At 54.2% G+C, this 22,857-nt stretch overlaps 1 protein-coding gene across 1 annotated transcript in view; it reads right to left on the reverse strand.

The window, feature by feature from the left end:
• SFI1 (SFI1 centrin binding protein) overlaps positions 1-22,018 on the reverse strand; it is a 44,274-nt gene extending 22,256 nt beyond the window's left edge. Inside the window, exons 1-16 of the mRNA XM_061553199.1 lie at positions 21,217-22,018; positions 18,980-19,051; positions 18,764-18,874; positions 17,080-17,174; positions 16,007-16,124; positions 15,253-15,355; positions 12,620-12,776; positions 12,003-12,164; positions 11,003-11,073; positions 9,512-9,604; positions 8,131-8,228; positions 7,546-7,612; positions 5,606-5,736; positions 2,390-2,471; positions 1,160-1,338; positions 53-128 (exon numbers count right to left, since the gene is read on the reverse strand). Coding sequence (XP_061409183.1) covers positions 53-128; positions 1,160-1,338; positions 2,390-2,471; positions 5,606-5,736; positions 7,546-7,612; positions 8,131-8,228; positions 9,512-9,604; positions 11,003-11,073; positions 12,003-12,164; positions 12,620-12,776; positions 15,253-15,355; positions 16,007-16,124; positions 17,080-17,174; positions 18,764-18,874; positions 18,980-19,051; positions 21,217-21,455 — 1,854 coding nt within the window. The 5' untranslated portion in view covers positions 21,456-22,018. The remainder of the gene's footprint in view (positions 1-52; positions 129-1,159; positions 1,339-2,389; positions 2,472-5,605; positions 5,737-7,545; positions 7,613-8,130; positions 8,229-9,511; positions 9,605-11,002; positions 11,074-12,002; positions 12,165-12,619; positions 12,777-15,252; positions 15,356-16,006; positions 16,125-17,079; positions 17,175-18,763; positions 18,875-18,979; positions 19,052-21,216) is intronic.
• Between the last annotated feature and the right edge of the window lie 839 nt (positions 22,019-22,857).

Consider the following 22,857-nt stretch of genomic DNA (forward strand, 5'->3'; position numbering starts at 1 on the left):
TTATTTTACGCCCGTGCCACGCAACGCGACTGAATAATAAATGAAGGCTCACCGCCCTCCACGCTTGCCACGAGATGCGCAGACGCTGCCTGCGTCTGTGCTGGACCACCAAGCCCTCGCGCGTTCGGCTGCGGGGAAAACAGGAGATGAAGATCCGATGCCAGCGAGTGTGAAGATGGTGATGATGATGGCAGTGTGGGGAGAGGTAGTGCAACGGTTAGCGCTACGCTGCAATACGAACCCAGTGACCAGAGTTCTATTCCTACTCACGGCCAACACGAGTGACGATTATCTGAAACGGTCTTGGGCCTCCCATAGGTCGGCTCAGCCTCAAATGAGTACCTCGTGTGACGTGTAAGCATCACTTGGGAGACAAAGGCGGCTGGGTGTGGTGCTGGCACCCACTCCATCGTGTGCCATGCCAGCCGTCATAGGTGTTTCGCTAACAGCACTAGCCCCATCAGTCTGTTAAGGCTATACGGGGGATCTTTGTCTGGTAGTGATGATGGTGCTGCACCAGTGCTGGGCTCCACCGGGCCGGTTTCTCGCACCGTACAAAGCCAACCACGCCAATCGGAGGTGCAGGGGAATGACAGCTCCTGAAAGCTGCGTGCACTGTGAGCGACCATCTGCTGGTGAAAGCGCTGGTGGATGAAGCCACCACCGGCACATGCAAGTTCAAAATCAGCGTCTTTATTTCAGAATGAGAATCTTGATTTCGACTGGAGGACTCCGATGAGCTATAAAGCTCTTTGTCACGCGTGCACAAGTTCCTCAGTGGCTCAGTGGGGTCTCTTTGCGAGTCTGTGGGTCTCTACGCGAGTCTATGAGTGCAGGAGTTCTCGATCAGAGAAAGCGCCGACGATGACGCCACTACCAGCGCATTGCAGCTCGTCAATGAATCCGCCTGCACGCATTCTCAGCTGAGACTGGAAAACCCGGCGCGGAGCTTGTACCCTCCTCAACCAGGAGCCACGATCTGCCACTCGCCCGCCGTGCGATGTCTGAGGAGGTTCCCCCGAGACACCCGAGGTCAGAGCGCAGTCACAACCTTGCCCGGCACAGGACACGCCATGTCACGCTGGGGGTCGCAGAGTTTAATTGTAACCGGCGGGGAGATTTACACGGCTAACGAAGCACACAGGCGCAGACGCCGCACCTCTCCTTGGCTCTCGCGACGAAGCTTCGCCAAGCGAGCAGGCAACGGCGCGACGACCGAGCGCGGTGATACGCCACGGCCTGGGCTTCTTGTCGCCTGTCGTCCTCCACATCCGCCGTGCGCTTCCGCCACAGGAAAAAGATCCCGGCCCGCAGCTGGTGCTCGTGGTGCAGGATGGCCTGAGACGGTCAAGAGGGGTCGGGGAAAAAACAAACGGCCGTCGGTCGGGAAGGTCCCGAGGACCCACAAGATGCGCTTTCGCACGTCGCTCGTTCACGATTAGCATCGCTAATGAGAACAACATCTCCGGTAAAGGTGAACAGCTGAGACGCATCGGCAAGAGACGCAAGGGGCCCAGATGTCAATTTTAATTTGGATTAAAAAGCAAAGTGATGCTAATATGGGAAAATAGCACAACACGGTGCAGCGGTAAAGAAGAAGTCAAATCAAAGTCAAAGTGATTTTTCCGCTGCACAAACGGGCACTGAGGTATTGGTGCCCACATTCCTCTGATGTTGACATCGAATGATGTCAACTCAAAACCTAAGCAGGAACTGAACTCTGCAGCCGAGCCACATGACCGCGATGTGAATTTGTATTCACGAGCAAAGTAAACCACGGAGCAGAGCACAATAGGATGTGGAGTCGTGGAGACACGGTTGGTTTTGTGTGCGCTGCACCCTGAACCCAGAGACCCGAGTTTGATCTCTGGCCACGGCTAACATCAGTGGCGGGGGATATCAGGACCGGTCCTGGGCACCCCCATCACCGACCCGCACCGACCAGCGTGGTGAGGTGTGGTCAAACAATCCCCGCAAGTTTACACGGTGTGGGGAGGCGCTCATCTAGCAAGCAGTGGATTCAGTAAAGTGCTGTACACCATAATAATAATAATTCTTGTAATTATAAAATCAGAATAACATCCACTGTGAAATTAACCCATTTCACTCAAATGCCATCGATTCAGTATCACGCCATATAGCGGAGACACCAATTAGCAACACTCTGCATTAGTAATTACAACTGAACATTAAGTTACTTCGCTGCAAAGCACTGGGAATTTCCTTCTAACGACATCGACCCTTTTACAATTATGCGCCGTAAATTTCATTAACCCCATAAAACGAGCTACCGGCAATCTTACTAATTGTTCCCCCATTAAAATACTTTACGCTGTTGCATTAATGAGGGTGGAGGTGTGGGGAGCAGGACGAGGGGGGGGGCCCGCACCATCCTCTCGGCGAGCCGCTCCTCGCGCTTGCTCCCCGCCTGCTCCCACCAGCGGTGGAAGGCCCACGCCCCGACGGTCGCCCTGTGAGGGGGAGACGCAGAAAACAGGGAGCAAAGATCATGCACGCGCTTGCCGTGATCACGATACCAATAACAATAACAATAGTACCGGAGTAACGTTCACGATTACATATACTATCATCGCGCCATTCGTGACCACGCGGGGCTATCATCGCGAAGGCGCCACGTTTCACAGACGGGTAGAGTCTGCGCCCTTTTTTTTTTTTACCAAATCACGGAATTTAGAACTCTTTCTCAAGTTGGACTGCGATGCCGGTTCCGCGTGGCTCCCTACTCGTTGTCGAATGATGGCACGGCATCATTAAAGTGCGCCGCGAAGCGGCCGGCACGTGGTGGTATCCTCGCCGAGTGTTCCTGCAGCATTGACCAGGGCGGCCGCCGGGGCTCCGGCCAGCGGAACTCGACGGTCAGAAACAACCACGCCCGCCTCTCGGCCGCGTCGCGCTCACGCGTCTCCGGGCTCGCGTTGTCCGAATTTCGCGGTGACCCTCCCACAGCAATCGGCCATGACATTACAGGGTAAGTTCATAATAGCAACACAACTGTATCGTGAAGTTTCATTCATAATGGATCATCTTTACGAGAGTTATCGTGCCCCCCCGCCCTGTTACAGACAGACGGACGGACACGGCTAATGCATTAATGCCTTCAACCTTAGTTGGAAAGCATAAAAAAAAAGAAACCCGCGCACGGCATCACTCTCGCTCGCCGCGCAACGGCACAGTGCACTTCAATCTCCGGCTCGCGGTGTAAACTACAGGGCCACGGGCAGATTTATTAAAGTTCCGCGCAGCCAAGGTACGGCACAGAGGTACGCTGCAGCAATACATTAAAACCGGGGGGGGGAAGAAGGAGAAAAACTCCCCCCCCCGAGGGAGAGAGGCTTGCGGGGGAACGCGATCGTTAATTTGGTCGCCTCGTCACTCAGCGCGTTAGCGGAGAGGGGGGCCGCGTGTTTAATCTGCCCTTCACAGGCGACGGCTTCCGACTCGGCACCGACTGCCGCTCCGGCCAGACGGGGTTTCTCGCCCGGTGCTCTCCTCCGTGGTGTCCTCCAAGGTGGGGAGGGTGGGGGAGCATTCGCCGGACACTCGGCTATCCATCCACCCACGAAAATTTAAAATCGGCCAATCATCATCCCAAACAGGGAGCTCCTGATAAACAGAGTTTTGAGATTCGGCGAGTGTGGGAGATAAAGGTCAGGACAACTGCCCACCGCCGCCCTCAACTCCGAAATGTTGGCAGAGGGAGGCTTAATAATATCCTTCACATGTCACGTGGCAACTCGACATTGCCCCTCCCTCCCCCCCTTGGCTACCCACCTCCCCCGATAAATTAAAATTCAAAACCACATGACTCCTACAGTGAGCCGGCTTTCTCAGCAGGGTTGAGCCCGGATAGCGGCTGGATGAGCGGCCTCCATGTTACTTTAGGCTGCTGCCAGGGGCACGTGACGGACAAGCAAATGGCGGTGCAGTAACATCTATCGTTGTGCTGTATTTCTATGCTCCAACATCTCTGCTTCCCTCCTCCCCCGCACTGCCCAGCGCGACGAACCATGGTCGAGAATAACCCCCAGAATCCTCCAGAGCATACGGGGAGGGCCCTTATCCAGCAGTGGACTGAGAATGGGGCCGCTGCGTGCGCACGTTTTGTGACGCGCCACGGGGGCGGCGGAGGCGAGCACGCAGCGGCCCCCCTCAGCCGTCCCCGGTCTCTTGAGTCACCTTCGCACGGCGGGCTCCCGTTCCTCACTCCGCAGTTCTTAACTCACGGCACGTCGGGAGGCACGGGTTATTTAGCGCCCGGATTAAACAGCCAGGGCGGGAGGCGGGGGGCGGGTCAGGGAGGGGTCAGGGGGGGGTCAAGGGGGATGGCGGCACTGCGCCGGCACCGCGCCGGCACCGCGCCGGCACTGCGCCGACACCGCCGACCTCGTGGACGCGCGCCGGGCTCGGTGCATTGCGGCGAAGCCAAAAACCTTGACAACATTCGTCAATTTAACACCGCAGCCTTGGACGGAACGAGTGTATGGGTCTTCTTCACAGAGAGGCCAGAAAGGCAGAGGGCCTCTCTCTCTCTCTCTGTGCTGTGGAGGGCCATTGCGCAAAATGTATTTTTAAGGGCACAGTGTCGTTGATGATGAGTGTGTTGAGGTCGTTTTTTAGTTGAGTTGATGGTCATTACCTGGTTACCGATGAATGCACAAAAAAAACCCGTAATAATGAGTTCGCCGTTGTAGAAGCCGTGAAGTGCTCTGTTGGAATATTCAATTCAATGTTTAGTTGTTTCGCATAAAATCCCGCGCAGCCAGTTACCCCGCTAGGTTTGCGAGGCAGATCCGTGGTGCTGTCACCGCAGGACAAGAGCAACATCAGAGCGATCGGTACGGAGGAACAGGCAACATCGGAATAATGCACAGAGAACAAAAATGAACATTATGAAAATAAACGACAGGCATATTGCCCCAGAACAAGGATGAGGTAATTCATGGTTGGTAGAGGCTGTGTGGCTATGTGGTGGGCAGCATGGGGCAGTGTATTTGCAATTTTTTTTGTTACAATATTTTAAGCTAGGCATGTGGCGATTCACCCCCAAATTGATTTGATGAATTGTCATGAATCAGAGAATTGATTCGATTTCTTTATTTTAAAAAACGTTGTTGTGAATGCCGCGTCTCTAGTCACTGCGGTGGTGATGCAAACCGGTTAAATTGAATATAAACAAATCATAAATAACGGCCGTGTACCCTTGCCAGTTTACCTATTAGTGCAAAAATCACCCTGAATCCGTGTCAACATGCCTGTGATAAAATTGTTTACGAATTTCCCCGAGCCAACTTTCAAAACCGGGACATTAATTTTATTTAATATCGATTTATGTTCCTGCGGAATTTTCAATTTCTCCTCGAGCGCGATTGCCTTTGCCACGATTTCTGTTTGCTTCTTTGCCGTATGTTATCGTTATTGCTTTTGTGACGTTGGTGACCCAGGGTGATTCTTGTGCAGGAGACTCACCCGGGGCCTCCCGAGTTCTCGCCCAGATTAAACAAAAATCGACTCGGATTCGGCGCACGCGTCGCGACCGTGAGCATCGGTTCGTACGATTCTAAGCGACGATTCAACGCGCCGTCACCTGCGGAAGAGGGCGGCTTCCCCCTCCATCTCCCGCTGCCTTCTGCGCTGCACAGCGTACGCTCTCCACTGTCCCAGCGCGCGGGGTAGCACGCGGCTCGCGTGGCGAGCAGCGGCGACGCGTAGTCGTAACTGCACACGCACGCACAAAGACAAAGTTCCCCCCGCCCCCCGTTATAGCCTCGACAGACTGTTGGGGCAAGTGCTGTTTCCGAGTAGCACCTTATGAAGGCCGGCACGGCACACGATGGGGTGGATATGGGTGGGTGACACCACAGTGGCGATGTTTACACACCGCACCAGGTACTCAATCGAGGCTGAGTCGACCTAGGGGATGACCCAGGACCAGTTCACATAGCCGTCAGTGGTGTTGGCCATAAGTGGGAATTGAACTCGGGTCACCGGCGTCACAGCGCAGGGCGCTAACCGCGACACTACAGCTCCCCACGCGCACGTAAGCATGCGAGTACGCACGTGCGCACACACGTACGCACAATGCACGCGCACGTACACGAAATACACACACGCGGGGGCAGCACGGACATCACAGGTTCTGCAGTCACAAACCTTGCCAATCTGGATCAATAATCGATAAGCAACTCTGATGTGCTGTTGGAACAGTGCTGTTTGTTGCCGGCCGCTTGGCACTTTGAATCTTTCGAGTTGTGCTCAACACAACCGTGGTAAAAACAAACAAAACCACAACACAGAGTCGCCGCCACCCCCGCAGCAGCACGCGCTGGCGACACGGCGCACGCCAATTGTGATGATGTCACCGTCCGATTACATAACGTACGTCTCCATTTACCCGACTTCCCCCTCCCCCCCCCGTTGTGTTTCTCCTTGAAAGAGACATCACGATCATCCGTCCAGTTGCCATATCCCCGTTTTGACAAAAAAAAAATTTCCTCCCCGGTTGTGATTGCCGAAGTTGTAAATATCCCCCCCTCCTCCCTCACCCTTCGCTTGTAAATCTCCGCGCATAATCACCCGCGCCCTCCACTCGCGTGGCGTGGAACTGTCTCGCAAAACCACTCCCGGGGCACCTCCCCCCCCTCCCTCCCCCCCGTGTCTCCCCCAACAATTCGCCGCCCCCTTCACAGTTACGCCTCGAGACGCGCACGAGCCGCTTTACGAATCCAAATCGTTTCAGGCCGTCGACGCGTTGCCCCCCCCCCGCCCGACCCCCCCCCCCCCAACTGCCCCCCCCACCCACCTCCCCCCCCAGCCTTGCGGGAGCCCTTCAGCTCGTTTAGCATGCGAGCTCTCGACAACGGCCGACTCCGTCCTTGACTGCTGCCGATGAAGCTGGAAACGAGGCGGCTTGTGGGTGCCGACTGGGCAGAGAAGCAGCCCCCCACCCCCCCGCCGCATTTGAGGCCGGCGTGACCGGCGGTGTTGGCGCGGTTAACACGATGCAGCAAGGGCGGGCGGGGGGGCAGGCGGGGGACGGGTGGGCACTCACAGGACCGCAAGACGAGAGCACAAAGAGAGAGCGGCTTGCCGGTCCGATGGCTCGCCACGCCACGCGGACAACCAGGGTGGTGGCGGGCGATGGAGGGGGGGGGGCGCCACCCCCGCCCGTCCACCCTTCGCTTCGAGCAGCGTGATCGATAATAAGCAGCGGCCGGGGGAATCAATGCGACCGTTTCACTAAGGGGAGCGTTTATCAATGCAATTAAGTATCCATACACACGGCGCGGTTTCTTGGTTTAGGCAAAACAGTAATTGCAATAGTAATTGTAAAGATTAGACGGGGGGTGGGGGGGAAATCACTTTTAATGAGGTTATATAATATTTCTGCTCTCGTGATTGTGCTCGGCATAATAAATCCATGCGGCAGACCAAAGCGCGCGCGCTGCCTTCAATAATGCACCGAGGATCAAGAGGGCGTTTCACTCGCGACAGAGAGCGTGGAGTGAGGGTGGGGCGAGCGCATACCTCGTGCACCTTCGCGGTGCGGGCGCGGTGACGCCAGCACCGCACGGCCCTTCTGAGCAAACACCTCCTGGCAGTGCACACACACACACACACACCCGGTCGCACCAACGCATCAACGCACCGGGACACGGCCACACCATCGCATAGACTCACTTTGAATGTGGCATTTCCATCTCTGGCTCAGATCTAAGTCGCCTCCCATGCTCATTTGATCGGGAACCTAAATTAACATTTGATTGCTTGACTGCTGGACTAGACTTCCTATGGTCGTCTCTCGGGGGGCGGGGGGAGTTGACCGGTTCACATGGAGGCTTTTGAGGCAGCTGGCGACTTCAGACGTGGCCTGGTGAACATCTGAAACGCGTCCCAATGAAAGTGTGCCAATCACTGAAAGTGGATTTATTTTTATTATAATTTTTTTATCTACAGCTGTCAAACATCACGAGTGTCCGTGTGGGAATTAAGCGGCGCTGAGGACTTAACCCCCCGGGGCAGGAGATAGCGGTGGCGGTTACGGCGATTGCAGGGTGAGTGTACCGTTCGCACGGGGCCGCTATCGACCCCGGTGGCGGGAACTAGACGCACCTGCGATGCTCACGAGCGACAGCGGTGAGCGAGGAGAGACGCTGCTCCTCCCTCTCCTCGCACGATCCCTGCCAGCGGCGCCAGCAACTCCGCATGAGCTGTTGGCGGAAAACGTCGTCATCGTCATCGGCCATGATTTATCCACTGCTGGATGAAGGGCTTTCCAAGCCCACGCCAACTCTCACATTCCCGCGATGCAATAATCCATCTATACAACTATTTATATTTTACCAGGTAAGACCCACTGAGCTATGTAGCAATTTTTTTGAAGCAACCTAGCCACAAATGATAGCTCAACGGAGTGGCTTATCATGTGGAAATTTATAGGAGCCAAATATTCTAAACATGTTTACAAATGTAGAGAGAAAAACCGGACAACCCGGAGAAAAATTGACGCAACCAAATATACAGGCGTCAGGGTCGGTATCAAACCTACGGCCTCCTGTATACCAAGGAAGGTAGTTAACATCTCGCCACAGTGGCGCCCCGGCTTCTGCACAGGAGCCGATTTCATCTTAACTCCGTCTCCACGGTGAACGTCCTCTCGGGCGCGTTTCTCTCCTCTGGCTGCCGCTCCGTCGTTAGTCTCGACCGCCGGATATCGTCCCTTCTGGCCGTGACGACGCATCCTGCTCAATCCCAGTAACTCTCTTAATGGTCCGTGTGATGCGTTCCTCTTCCTGTGACTCTCAATGTAACACCAAGCATGCATTTCCCTTCACACACTTTTCAGCTTCTGTTCCATTGACTTGATCAACTGGATGCCGTCACACACATGGAGGAGCTTCGTGGTCTTCCCCATCGAGCGCCCGAGCATTCAGCACTTCTGCCACGTGCTACTGCGGCAGGCATATTCAGGAGTCAGTTTGTGATGTTATCTTTCTTGCCTGCTATGCAGGTCGGGGGTTCAATCCAGACCCCGACGCCTGCTGTATATTTGGACATCAAGATTGTATATTTGGAGTTTGATCGCGTGGATTTTTTCTCCAGGTCCTCCGGTGTTTCCCTCTTTAGAAACATGCGTTTATATAATTAAAATAATTTGGTTGCTACAAATTTCCACATGATAAGCCACTTCGTTGAAATACTATTTGTGGCCAGGTCGCTTCGAAAAAAGAATCTAATAGCTCAGTGGATTTGACCTGGTAAAATAAAACAAAATTATCATTTGTTTACATTTCCGATACTTTTCGCTCCTATCGTGTTTCTGTATTGTTGTTGTTGTAACGTTCTGACCCGCCCCTACTGGACATCTGCGAAAAAGAGCTTTATAGCTCATCAGATTCCTACAGTATAAATATTCTGATTCTGAGTGTCGGGGGGGGGGGGGCGTTTGGTCCCCAACCCCCACCCGCCGCCCCTCCCCCTAGGGGTTACATACCCACTGGCGCCTCTGCTGCTCGGCCAGGACGGCGTGAATCCTGGCGCCGCGCGCCGCGGTCGCGTGCCCCCGCAGCGCGACCAGGCTCCGCCGCTGGGGCCACACGGAGGAAGAGGAGGAGGACGAAGGCAGTGGAGAGAACGATGAGGCCGTGTCACACCGGGCGAGGTTTTAGTCTTTTTTTTAAATCCAATTTTACTCCGGGTGATGCGGGATGATACGAAGAATCCACTTGGAACTCTCGCACAAGTGGAAACTTTTAGATAACGGCCCATGGAAGCGGATGCTACAGAACTACTTCAGAAATGCCTTCAAGTGAACTCTGGCCCCTATGAGGGAAATGTTTAAGGCAAACACTCGCTTGCGATTCGAGTAATTTGTCACAATTCGGTGTTGCGATTGGATTCAATAGTTGTTATTTTATAACAACACTGCGGAGAATGGTAGCGCCTCCATTGGCTGCAAGGGATCACACGAGGTCATAACACGCAACATAAATGCGATTGCGAGTAATCGATTCTTACACACGCGCGCATCGCAAGCGTAGCAATTACATCTGAATCCCCGAATCGTTACAAGTCTACACCGAGGGCACACGCACGAGACACACACGTACACACACACACGCCACGTGCACACGCTAGCGCCTGTGCAATTCCGCACGCTGCTTGCCACTTGCGCAATTATTAACGCCGACGAGAGCAACGCGCCCGCATCAAGCAGCTCGAGTCACCGGCTGTTATGGCAGTTGGCATTGTAATTGACTGGCTGATGATATGTAATGAAAATAAACCAATTACGCGGCGTTTATCGCCATCTCTTGCTCCTCCAGTTGTTATATTCAGACACGAAAAGCCGACGCCAAGACGCACAGAGGAGACACAAGCAGATGGCGACTCCGCGTGAGCCCGCCGCGGAAAATGCTTCACCTGGAAAGATATTTTTACCGCGGCATATGTTAGTTACCGTACCGATGCCATAATAATATTACACGCCAGCACATCCGGAAGATTCAACGCAAGTCGTAGCTTGGGCTTTAATTAAACGCAACACCCCCCCTCCCCGTGTTACCACCAAGGGCAAATTGCGACCAGTAGTAAGCTGTTGCATGTCGTTTTGGTGAAAGCGTAATTTAAAAGCAACCGAGTCGGCAAAAGTGTGCAGAGTAATTAGGCCTGACCTTAACGTAACCTTCCGTGTTGGGAGCAAAGAATGCGGTGCCTCTGAAAGCAACGCTCCGGTATTAACCCCGTCACGCGCCGTCCGTCCGTCACACGGCTCGCGTGAACGCTGTGCGTTAACAGCCGCGCTTCGTAAATCAACGGCCGTAAACGTGAGTTAAAAACGACGACGATTTCTACACTCGGGAGGTTATTCATTTGGTGCCCCCCCCACCCCATCGATGCCTTTGCGTGCCTGGGCGGTCACCGTGCCTGCCCACCCCGAGGGCCGAGCCGCGGCGAGCGTAACATCGTCACCGAGCGGGCTCACCAACAGCAGCCGGTCCTGGAATGCACCAGCCTCTCGCCATCGATTCTGCTCGTCTTCCGCCAAAACCACGTCTGATCGTCAACGTTAGGGGGCCATCAACAGGGTTATCGTACACAGGGTAATTATTAAAGCATCCCTTTTTACGTACAGGTCAGGCCTCGTCGGTCAATGGTACTGGTTAACAGTTTCTTCTCTCTCTCTGAGTTGCAAAAAAAATTATAATTTGTCACAGCAGCGCGGCGCGCAAGTGATATCGCCGCTACGACCTCGCAAAACCTGACACGTTATTGCGATTTACGCTCCCCCGATGTAACCCGGTCCTGGAAAGGATCTACAGCGTAACATGCCTCGCCGTCCAACGTGCAACTGTGGCCAACTTGTTTAACTCAAAAAAGTCGTCGGTGTATGTTGTTTGTCAGAAATGACAACGATACGAAGCTAAGTTTCACCGCCAACATTTTTTTTATATCGTTGAGGCCCGTTCCCATTCATCCAGGAAGAAAAAGCCTGGACCAGTTTCAACTTTCTAAAGTCTCATCAGCATTGGGCCATTTAGTGAAAAAATTGTAGAAAGCCATTTGTGTCATCTTGGGGAATTGTGGGTAATTATATAATACATCAGCACACAAGGGTCTGTTGTTGATGTTCTTCTTCTTCTGCATAAGAATATTGTCTGAGTAGTGACCGTAATTCGATATCCAAATTTGAAATCCAGTTGATGGCTTTTGGGGAAAATGAGCGAGTGCCTCTGGGACCGTGTGGAAATGATCGTAATGGCTCGAGGGTCCGCACATATAACCAGCACCAGTCACAAGGCAACCAATCACAGGCATGTACTCAAAATCATAAAGACAGATCATGCCCTCTTCGCTCTGACGATTGAAGCATTCAGCGGCCCATCACAAGCGATTAGCTGCACTCGCCTCCTCCGTGAATTCGCCCAACAGAAATAATTACGTCCTACTTAGAAAAAAACGCACGGTCGCTGCGGTGGGGATACAATGGCGCCAGTGGAGGAGGGCCCGGCGCAAGCGGGCGCCAGTGGCCAGCGCCAACGCGGCTTCCAGCTTGTCCCGCTCTCGCTGGCGATCCTCCCAAGCCGAGCGCCAGCGTGCCACACAGCTCGCCAGCGCACGGCGCTGGCACAGCCCCCTGGCTCGCTCTGACAATGGTGACGGAGGAGCAGGAGAGGCGCGAGTTTCAGGAGACAGAAACGGTCACAACTTTGGCTCGTGTTGGGTAACAAAAGCCGTGCTCAGGTAGCGTGCAGGCCAGTTGCCGAGCCAGTAGATAAGTAAACGTGGCCAACATCGGCAGCTGCGGCCAGGTAATAGAAACGGTCATTGTGCCGAGAATGGAGCAGGATAAGCGGGTATCCCCAGCCCACGCCATTTCACGCTGGTGGGTATGCTGTCCTCAATTGGAGTCGACTTTCCGTCGGGCTACGGTGTTGCCCATTAGGTCAATCAACTTCCTCTTCATTAGTAAACGCTTGTGCAGTTACTACTACAAACGGATTATTGACGGAGGTGGGAAGGAGTTCGTTTTTTTTTCATTGTCGGGGGCTTCCAGGTACATTGCGCCATCATGGCACCGCGGGGGGGAGGGGGCACGCACCGTAGAGCTCCCGCTTTTGCCGGCGCGCCCCCACGTAGGAGCGCCAGGCCGCCAGCGCCCTGCGCAGGCCGGCACGGTGGCGGTGCGCGTCGGCGAGCTGCTCCCGACGACGCTCGGCTTCCCGCGCACGGAGCCCCTCACTCCACTGCACCCAGGCCTGCGGCGGGGGGGGGGGGGGGGGGGCGCAATGTGGCCGTTAACGAATGCCCGACGAGGAAACCAAAAAACAATAACACGCGCAAATGCCTCCCGCGTGAAAAACACCCGCAATAGGGAAATGCGGAAGCCCTCATTGTCTGCAACTCCCTTCCCACCCGGCTGTTCAGCGCTGTCGGCCCTCTGCACCCCTGTTCAAAGTCCAGGCTGGCTTAAGGACTTGCTCTTATCCTCTGTGACCGACGGCTTCGCTCTGTAACGAATTAAAAAAAAACCCACGCTTGCCGCCTCTGCAGCGTTTCCAGATGAAAGTCGCGTTCAGACGTTACCGAAGGCCTTAATTGCGACTATAACCTGGGCTGTGTGGCCCAGGTTATAGTCGCAATGAGGGGGAGGGCGATGTTTTCTCCAAACGTTACATTATTATACAACGACAGTTACGCAACCCCAATGCATTTTCATGCATCCCACAGCATGCTGCCACGAACGCCTGCCCATAAATCCAAAGCGCTCTTCCTCTCGTTAATGAAGCGTCAAACTCGCGTCAGACAGCCGAGGAAACAGAGCCAGGGTTCGTACGGCCATTTGTCTTTGGAGCTCGTCCCTGCATTTAAAAATGCAGCTTAGTTTAACGTGAGTTTTTTTTTAAGCGGCATTATCATTTTCTCTTTCACGTTGCGTCCCGGGCAGGGCTCATTTTGCCGTTTGCTCCGACGATGAAAACCGCGGAAGGAGGAGCAGAGGCACCGTAAAGGCCCTGGGCCTACGTGCACGGCCAAGCTCCCTGCTCCTCGACCCGACTCCGCAGGGTTCCGTCTCCGCGCTCTACGCGGAAACGCATCGTCCGCAAACGCTTTTGTTACTGCAACCACTTATTCTGTCAGTTCCCGGGCCCGAGCCTTGCGGAATTGGATTTTTTTGGTTTTTATCAGGCTCCAGGGAGAAGTTGGCTGTGGTTGGGATTTGAACTCGCGCTTTTAAGGTCACGAGCCCCCCCCCCCCCCAACGTGCCGAGGCGGTATTTATATTTTCGCTCGTCGTTTGCTGTTCATCATCTGAATCGCCGTTATTGACCGTCGGCAGCTGCACCAAGGGAGGGCCCCTTAAACCTCATGAATGTTTTAAGCAACGTTTCTCATCGGCTGCCCTCTACTTTGGTCGAATTTTACCCAGTGTCACAGTTTAAGATTTCATTCATTATCGATGCTATGATAAGCACGCATAATGTCAATGTGTGTGAGCGTGCGCGCGCATACGTGCGTGCGTGCGTGCGCGCGCCCTGGCGTCTTGTATGCACAGTAAATATATTTACACTGCGATTTACATCTTCGGCCTGGCAGTCTAATCAAAACGGCAGCGGATCTCTGCCCGCATTCGCCGCGTGCTCTCGGCACGTCAACCGTGAAACGGACCGTTTAGTTCAGAATTTCAATGCAGCCGCCGTGTGTTCCGCGATGCATTGGGAAACAATAAAATATGGATTGCACATCTCCCGGGCTCCGGCTGCCGACCACAGAACCCTCGCCTGCGCACGTCTCAGAACAAAATGAAGCATTATGCGTGTCGTGCCATTTTTCTTGCCCGCATCCTTGCATGCGAGGCAAGCCCTCCCCCACCCCCCAGCACCCCCAAACACCCCCCCCCACCACTCCCAGGCAGCTGCTTTCAATGCACAAGATGCTGCCAATGTGGGGTAACGGTCAGCGTACGGGACTTGCGATCCAGAGGTCACCGGTTTGGTTCGACCTGCCCCACCCCCACCTAGATTTGTCCACCAAGGAGTATAAACGGGTGCATTGCAGCGAGGTTGATCGGCAGGTCGTGTGGAGAGGAATGTAAGTATGTACGTGTAAGCTGAACTTCTTTCGCACCGTACGTGGGCAACCGTGCTAAATCGGAGGTGCGGGGGAAGGACAACAAATGAACACAAAAAGCAGTTCGAAATAATTGAGTTACCTATCGAGATTTAAACGACAAAAAAAGTGCGCGAACTCCAACCTCATTTGGCCAGCGTGGAATCGTATCCTCCCGACGGGGCTGTCTGTGGTTCCCTCTCGCAGAACCACTTCAGCCAGCAGCGGCACGATCAAGTAATTGCAGGGCTGCCCTTTTACCATGCACGCGATGCAATTGCACAACCGCCACCCCCCAAAGACCCCCCCCCCCCACCGTGTAGCCTTAACAGGCTTATTGGGGCAAGTGCTGTTAGCGAGTAGCACCTATGAAGGGCGGCACGGCACACGAGGGGGTGGGTGGCCAGCACCACGCCCGGCCGCATTCGTCTTCCACTTCACACCAGTTACTCATTTGAGTCGACCTAGAGGATGCCCAGGACCGGTTCAGATAATCGTCAATGGTATCGGCCGTGAGCGGGAATCGAACTCGGATCTCCAGATTTGCAGCGAAGCTTGCTAACCCCCTACACTACTGCTCCCTGCACCCCCCCCCCCCCACCGCTGCTGCTGTGCGCGCTTCACCTTGTACTGCAGGTGCAGCGCCCAGTGGTGAAGCGCGGCGCCCTGCTTCTCCTGCTGCCTCCTCTGCCACTGCAGCCTCCGCAGCCACGCGGACCAGGAGCGCCTGATTCACACGGACACGGTCACACGGGGCGGCCGGCGCGACCCCCTTCGCCACGACCCCTCTTGCCCCCTTCGCTGCGACCCCCTTCGCCACGCCCGGGGCTTTCCCGACGCGTGGACGGAGGGATGGGCGGGCAGGCGGTTGGGGGCCCGCTCGTTGTTGTTTATCAGCGGCGCCGGCGGCCATTAAAACGGGGGCCCCCCCCCGTAAATTACGGGCTCGCAAACAAAACGCGCGGCGGTTTAACGCGTCGGACGCGAGGCTTTCATCTGCTCCGGCAATTTGTCAGAAATTAATCAAACGTAATGGCTGGAGAGGAGCATTAAATGGAATAAACAAGATGCCAAAAGATGCATCGCATCGCGCCGTAGCAACACAGGCCATCGAGGGCGGAAGGTTTGGCTAACAAATGGTGCACAAAAGGAAACAAAACGCAATCAATGAGAACACGGTTGCAGAACAAACACTATTACTCAAGCATCGAACATTGGAAATAGCACCGGGCTATTTTTACCCCGGATAAACACTTCTGCGGAGACTGCTGGCAGTCAAGCCACGAAACACTTAAACGCGCAGGCAAATTTTAAAACGCATTAATAATCACCGTGCGAAATGTGTCAAGAGCGCGGTGGTGGGGGGGGGGTGCCGTACCTCAGCAGGAGCTCCAGTGAGAAACGCTCCGCCTCGGAGCGCATCGCCCGCTCCCTTTTCTGATCTCCCAAAAAGCGTCTCCAGCCAGCCCAGGCCCCGCGCATTAACGAGCTCCGAGCTGCCAACGGAGAGGATTTACATGGGGAGCGCCGAGCGAGCCGCGTGGCGATATCGCGGCGTGGTAACCGCGACGCTCACAATAGCTGCCGAGGCCTGCGCGGGCCTCGATAGCGGCTCAGGGTTTCGGTGACAAAAAGCCCACGCCGGGCCCAGCGGGGTTCAGCCCACGCGCCGGGGGGAGGGGGATCAGTGCCATCGTCGGGGCCGTGCCAGCGGGCACCTCGCTGGCTCGCGATTGTTTGCGTGCCCGCGTGTGCCGTGTTGTGTCACGAACGCGCGCGGGTGACTCCGTGGTTGCCATGTTGGGAGCACCACGGTTTCTGTTGGGACCACGTCGCTGCGGTGCTCCCCCCCCCCGCACCTCCCTGACAAACCTCACTACCTCCCTGCCCTCATTGTGTCCCTCTCCGTTTTACCTCGTCTCTGTCCCCGCTCTGTCTTACCATGTCCCTGTCCCAACGTGTCTCTACCCATCTCACCGTCTCCACCTACCTCACCGTGCCTCTACCCATCCCACCTTGTCTCTACCCATTTCACCGTGTCTTTACCCATCCCAACATGTCCCCACCTACCTCACCGTGTCCCCACCCATCTCACCGTGTCTCTACCCATTTCACCGTGTCTCTAACCATCCCACGGTGCCTCTACCCATCTCACCGTGTCTCTACCCATCTCAGCATCTCCACCTACCTCACCGTGTCCCCACCCATCCCACCGTGTCCCCACCCATCTCACCGTGTCTCTACCCATCTCACCGTGCCTTTACCCATCCCACCGTGTCTCTACCCATTTCACCATGTCTCTATACATCCCACCGTGTCTCTACCTATCTCACTGTCCCCACCCATCTCACCGTGTCTCTACCCATCCCACCGTGTCCCCACCCATCTCACCGTGTCTCTATCCATCCCACCATGTTTGTACTCATCCCACCGTGTCCCCACCCGCCTCACCGTGCCTCTGGGCCACTGCGTGCACCGCCGCCTTGTCCCTGCGTAACTGGATGTAGCGCTGCCATGCCCTCCACGTGCGCGCATACAGCTGGAACCTGCAGCGGACACGGAGCGGCACAGAGCGTGCATTTCTAACACTCGCCGTAACAGCATCACGCACATCTCCACCAACCATAAAATCTTCTCGGTGGTGATTTATCAAATATGTAGTGATCTACGACTGCTGGATTGTAAATGTATATTTTTTCTAACATTGGTCATTACAATATCTAACCCCGAACGCAAGTATCAGCGAAGAGAATACCAGCTGACCTAGGACTCACGGACAAATATCAATTAATATCGATTCTTACGTTCATGCTACACTGACCCAATCTATGAAAGTATTATTTGTGCAAATGTTACAAATGTAAGGTGATGGACTGAACACCGTGCAAACGAGATGGGAAAAAACCGAGAACCCATACGAACGAGACGGTAAAAATGCGACGAAATATAATTCATTCTGGAACTGACTTGTGACCTACGTATCATGACAGTTCACTGCATTGCTCTGGGGGTGAATCACTACACGGCTACAAAATAAACATAAAATGGCAACGAACGTGAAAACACAGGAAGCAGAGGGAGCATTGTTGGTGCAATCTGGCCAGGTGGCACCATCGTTAATAATAATACTTTCAATCTTGATTTTAAGCTTTCGTGACTGCAGGAATCCATACTCTTTGGTTCTTTCGGTAAAGTCACGTAGGTAGAAAAATAATAGATCACGACATTTCGATCGCAACACAAGCAATCGTCATCAGGTGGGACAACCACAGCAAAAAAAAAACTGCTGAAGTACTTTCATTTTATATCGCGTCATTCATGCCAACAGCATCCCACAACGCTGTACATTTATATACAAGGATCAAATCCCAAGTACGTGGTTGGCTGCGTACGGTGCGAAAGAGGCCCAACACACACACACACGTACAAGCCGAGCAAATGAAAACCCTACTACTAAGCAAAATCTAAAATAAATAAACAAATTATAAAATGGCACAAAAAAAAACACAAACAACTAAAAAGTTATCAAAACAAAGACATTTGTACATATGATGCAAGTTAATTTCCCATTGGGGGATCGACTTAGACCACGATACCTCTGGGGTCATTAAAAGGGCTACCATTTTTTTGTAATGTCAACAGTGTAACGACTCGCCCTCGCCATAAGAATTTGGAAGTTCAGGGCTGTAAGCAGGAGATGAGCTCTGCTCTAAGCTCATCGGAGCGAGAAACCACTTTGAGTTGTCATTTTAATCTGTGGCATCGCAAGAACGTGAGTGGCAGCGAAGGGCTTGGGGAAGCCTTCATCCAACAATGGATAGCCCCCCTGAGCTATGTTTTTTTTTTCAGAAGCGACCTGGCCACAAATGATAGTTCAACGAAGTGGCTTATCACGTGGAAATGTATAGCAGCCAAATGCTTTTAAATGCATGTTTCTAAATGTGGAGGGAAAAAACGGAGGATGCGGAGAAAAATCCACACTCGCATGGGGAGACCATGCACTCTCCAACTATACAGGCGTCAGGGTCGGGATCGAACCCACGACCTCTTGCATGCCAGGCGAGACAGTTAACATCTCGCCACCAGGGCACTGATGACAATGGGCATGACGACGATGATGATTTTAGCGGTGAACCTGAGGTGGCAGTCGGCGCGGATGAGCAGCTTCCATTCCCTCCGGCTGATCCACCACGCTTCCTGCCACGTGCCAAATGCCCTTCGAAGCACCGCCCGCCTGTGATGGGCCCTGTTCACAATGTGCAAGGCCACATTCGACACTCAGCTCAACGTGACTCTCCGATCCAACCTCCGACTCCAGCCGAGATGTCTGTAGGCGAGGTGAAAAGAAAACCTGGCAGCCGAGGGCAGCACTCTTCCAAACACCTTCCGGGACCACACGTGCAAGAACTTCCTCGCCAGATGCCTGGGGGCGCGCACGCGTACACACACGCACACACGATGTTTGTTTATGCTTGGAAGATTACTTAGGAACTTTTATCAGACTAAGTCCCGTTGGCGGTAAGGCGGATCAGCGCGGGAGCCAAGAGCTTGGAACGAATAGTGACAAATGGCAGTGGCGGTGCCCGAGTAACCCCCACATGCCAAGCTCGAGTTAAGCCACGAAACGGCGACAAGCGGAGCGCGCCACTTTAGCCCCGCGCGTTTTTTAAGGACCCCCGTGAAGAGAGCGGATTGTTTAAACGTTAAAATGGGGATGCGTTTCCACGGGGGGGGGGGGGGGGAGGATGGAAATGTTATCCCCCGACGGGACTCCGTGAAGCCGGCCTTCTCAACATAACAATAAAGTTGTGTTCTGCGTACCAGCCCAACGGGATTGCATCGTGGTTTAATCTCTTACCGAGCGTTATTCCAAGTCGCTGCTGAGACTGGAATATGTACGTGATAAGTAGCCACGTGTATACTAGATGTGGCGTGCCGGGTGCGTGAATATTTCCCCGTCGCAGACCCAGACACACCCGTTTGACGTCAAAACGCCGATTTGCATTAGAGATGAGATTGGATTGTGTTCATTTTCAATTTGAAGGACCAATTTTGTGTTCGGCCGAGGATTACGTTTTTTACATGATTTTTTCCATTGGGAATGGAATGCTACCAGTGAGTAGTGTATCACGTGGTGGCAGTGACAGACCGGTCACTGTGAGCGGTTCTCCGCAAAAGAAGACATTATAGAAGTACTTTCTGAAGTCGATTCTAGTACCTCTCGACCACACTAGATGGCGCACCTTGCCACATGCCTTGCAACAAAAATCGTTGATCCGTATCGTTGCGAGTTGAACCGAAATCTTTCAACTCTCAAAAGGACGGAATTCTGCTAAATTAAGTGACAAACCGCACAGGTGATCGCGCAGAGAACATCAATCCCCTGCATCTTGACAATTTAATTTAATCACGGGCAGCTGGAATCCACAATGAATTCAAACCCCCAAGGTCTCTCAGCGGTTGATATCTCAATTGTCTTGGACACGACCATTATGCGCCAACCCCCGGCACCAAGCCGACCACCTCCCGCATAGAGCGAGAAGTGGCATCATTGAGTAGTGCTACTCGTATGCACTACACAAGGTCGATCCCTGCACGCAGATTCCATGAAACTGTCCTGAGCGCAAGAGTCATCTCGCAGGACCTGGCCAGTGTAAATATGAAATCTAAACCCGCACGGATATTATTGTATGACTTCCTCGAAGATATGAAGACACGAACCAGATGGGAGTCAAATCACAGACTCGCCTTGGCTTCCACCTGATCATATATTTAAGGCTGCCGCTTTTTACTATTTGTGTCAGGCTAAGGAGTTATTAGAAGGGTTTAGAGTTTAGGAGTTATTATTAAGCTTGAGGGTTATTGGCCAGGGATTATTGTACGGGTTTAGGGCGAGTGATGACGGTTCGTAGGGTTATGGACCGTGGGTGCTTTAGGTTAGGGCTGAGGTTAGGAACCAATTCGTTCAGGGTTTAGGTTTTAAGGTTATGGGGTCGAGTTCAGGTGCTGGGTTTATGGTTGTGGTCGGGTTAGAGTTCATAGTAGTAGCTAAGTACGGCACTGGTTTGCTTGTCACAAATCTGGGAACGGTTTAAATGCCCTAATCGTGCCGCATCAGACTAAGAATATTGATGTATACTGCACGAATCCGATTATCTATAAAGCTCTTCAACACAGTTGTCCAGTAGGGGCGGGTCAGAACGTTATGACAACAAACAATACGAAGACACAATAGGAGTGCAAAGTATAGAAAAGGCAAACAAAGAACTAAAACATACAAATAAAACTAAACTATTTTTTTATGTTACCGGGTAAGACTCACTGAGCTATTAGTTTATTTTTCAGAAGCGACCTGGCCACAAATGATAGCTCAACTAAGTGGCTTTCCACGTGTACATTTATAGTAGCGAAATAAAGTAAATAATTTAGACGCATGGAGGGGAAAAAACCGGAGGACCTGGAACAAAAAAAATCCACGCAAACTCCAAATATAGAGCAGCAGCAGGCGTCAGGGTCTGGATCGAACCCCCGACCTCCTGCACACCAGGCGAGGTAGTCAACATCACACCACCGCATCACTCGCTCCACCTGATCCTCAACTCCTTGAGGCGCCCCCCACGGTTCCAGGTGTAGGAGACGGGTCTTGGTGGCGGAAGAGCACCACCACCATCCCTCCTCCTCCTCGTCGTCGTCGTCACGGCCGCGGGGGGCAGCCCAGCCAGGTGGCCACGTGGTCCGGTGACCCCCACACGGACCCCTTTCACAGTGAGGGGTCCCACGTGCGGGGAGGAGGTGAATCTCGGGACCTTACCGGGGGTCCCCTCCATGTCGTTGGGGTGGGGGGGGGGTCAAGGTGAAGGAGGCGAAGGTGAGGAAGTGAAGCGATGGTGAAGCAACGCTGGGCCAGTGGATGTTGACAGAGTTCCACGGAGCAAGAGGGGCCCAGGTAGAGAGGGAAACTCAGGTGAAGGGACAGGCCGGGCCAAGGGAGTCGAGAGGCAAGGCGACTGAAGAGAAGCGAGACAGGGGGGGGGGGCAGCGTGAGCAGGGCAATTACAGGGGGCCAAGACGAGGAGAGGGGTGGGGGGAAATTAATGACAGAAGAGGGCAATGCGTGCGGGCAAGGCGACTAAGGGCAAGGCAGGGTCACGGGAGAGCCAGTAGAGTACAACAGGGGGCATTGCAGAGGGAGAGAGCGAGAGGGCAGGGCAGGGCAAGGTAGTTGTGTGAAGAGTGCGGGGCAGGGGGCAGGCGGCCGCGTCTCGCCGGAGCCCCACGCCGCCTGCACCCCCGGGTCACCCACGGCCCGTGCGGGGCCCGTGCGGCGAGCAGAGACCCCGCGGGTTCACGCGGCAGGGAGGTCAGAGAGCACAGGGGGGCACGGAGGACCAGGGTGGAGGGGGGGGGCACAAAGACCAGGGGGCACGGGGACCAGAGGGTGGGCACGGGGGAGCAGGGTGGGGGGGGGGGTACGGAGACCAGGGTGGGGGGGGGCACAGGGAACAGTCAGTCACACGGGGACCAGGGTGGGGGGGGGGGCTACACGGGGACCAGGGTGGGGGAGCACAGGGACCAGGGTGGGGGGCACGGGGGAGCAGGGTGGGGGGGGGGGGTACGGAGACCAGGGTGGGGGGGCACAGGGAACAGTCACACGGGGACCAGGGGTGGGGGGGGGCTACACGGGGACCAGGGTGGGGGAGCACAGGGACCAGGGTGGGGGGCACGGAGATCAGGGTAGGGGGGGGGTCTCCACGTGGTGGTGGCGGCTTCACGGTCCCCGCTCCCCACGCGACTATCGTATTCCCCGCGTCTCGTCCCGCCTTCCGCGTCACGTGGCGCGGGGGCGGTGCTCGGTGTCAGCTCAGAGGTTTCCCCTCCGCGCGGTGTTTACTTTGGTTTCAGTGAATTCACGCTGTTCGAGCGCAACTCCACATGTCAACAACACGTGTGTTATTCCATCAGCCTATGGGGCCGTCCATAAATGACGTCACGCGATTTTGGACGATTTTTGACCCTCCCCCCCTCGTCACACCTCGTCACAAAAAGTCAGACCCTCCCTCAAATATGACGTCACAAAGCTCTGCCCCCCCCCCCAAAAACCATATTTCTATTTTCAAAATAAAACATGCTTCAAATCGCTTTAAACTGTTGTCATTGTAGTGCGTATTTAATGTGGCGCTGCACTCTGATGTTGTAGGAATGTTGTCATAACAATTAGTGTTGTTATAA

The sequence above is a fragment of the Lethenteron reissneri genome, chromosome 17 (assembly GCF_015708825.2).
Source record: "Lethenteron reissneri isolate LAM-NWPU_2019-01 chromosome 17, ASM1570882v1, whole genome shotgun sequence".
NCBI lineage: Eukaryota > Metazoa > Chordata > Hyperoartia > Petromyzontiformes > Petromyzontidae > Lethenteron > Lethenteron reissneri.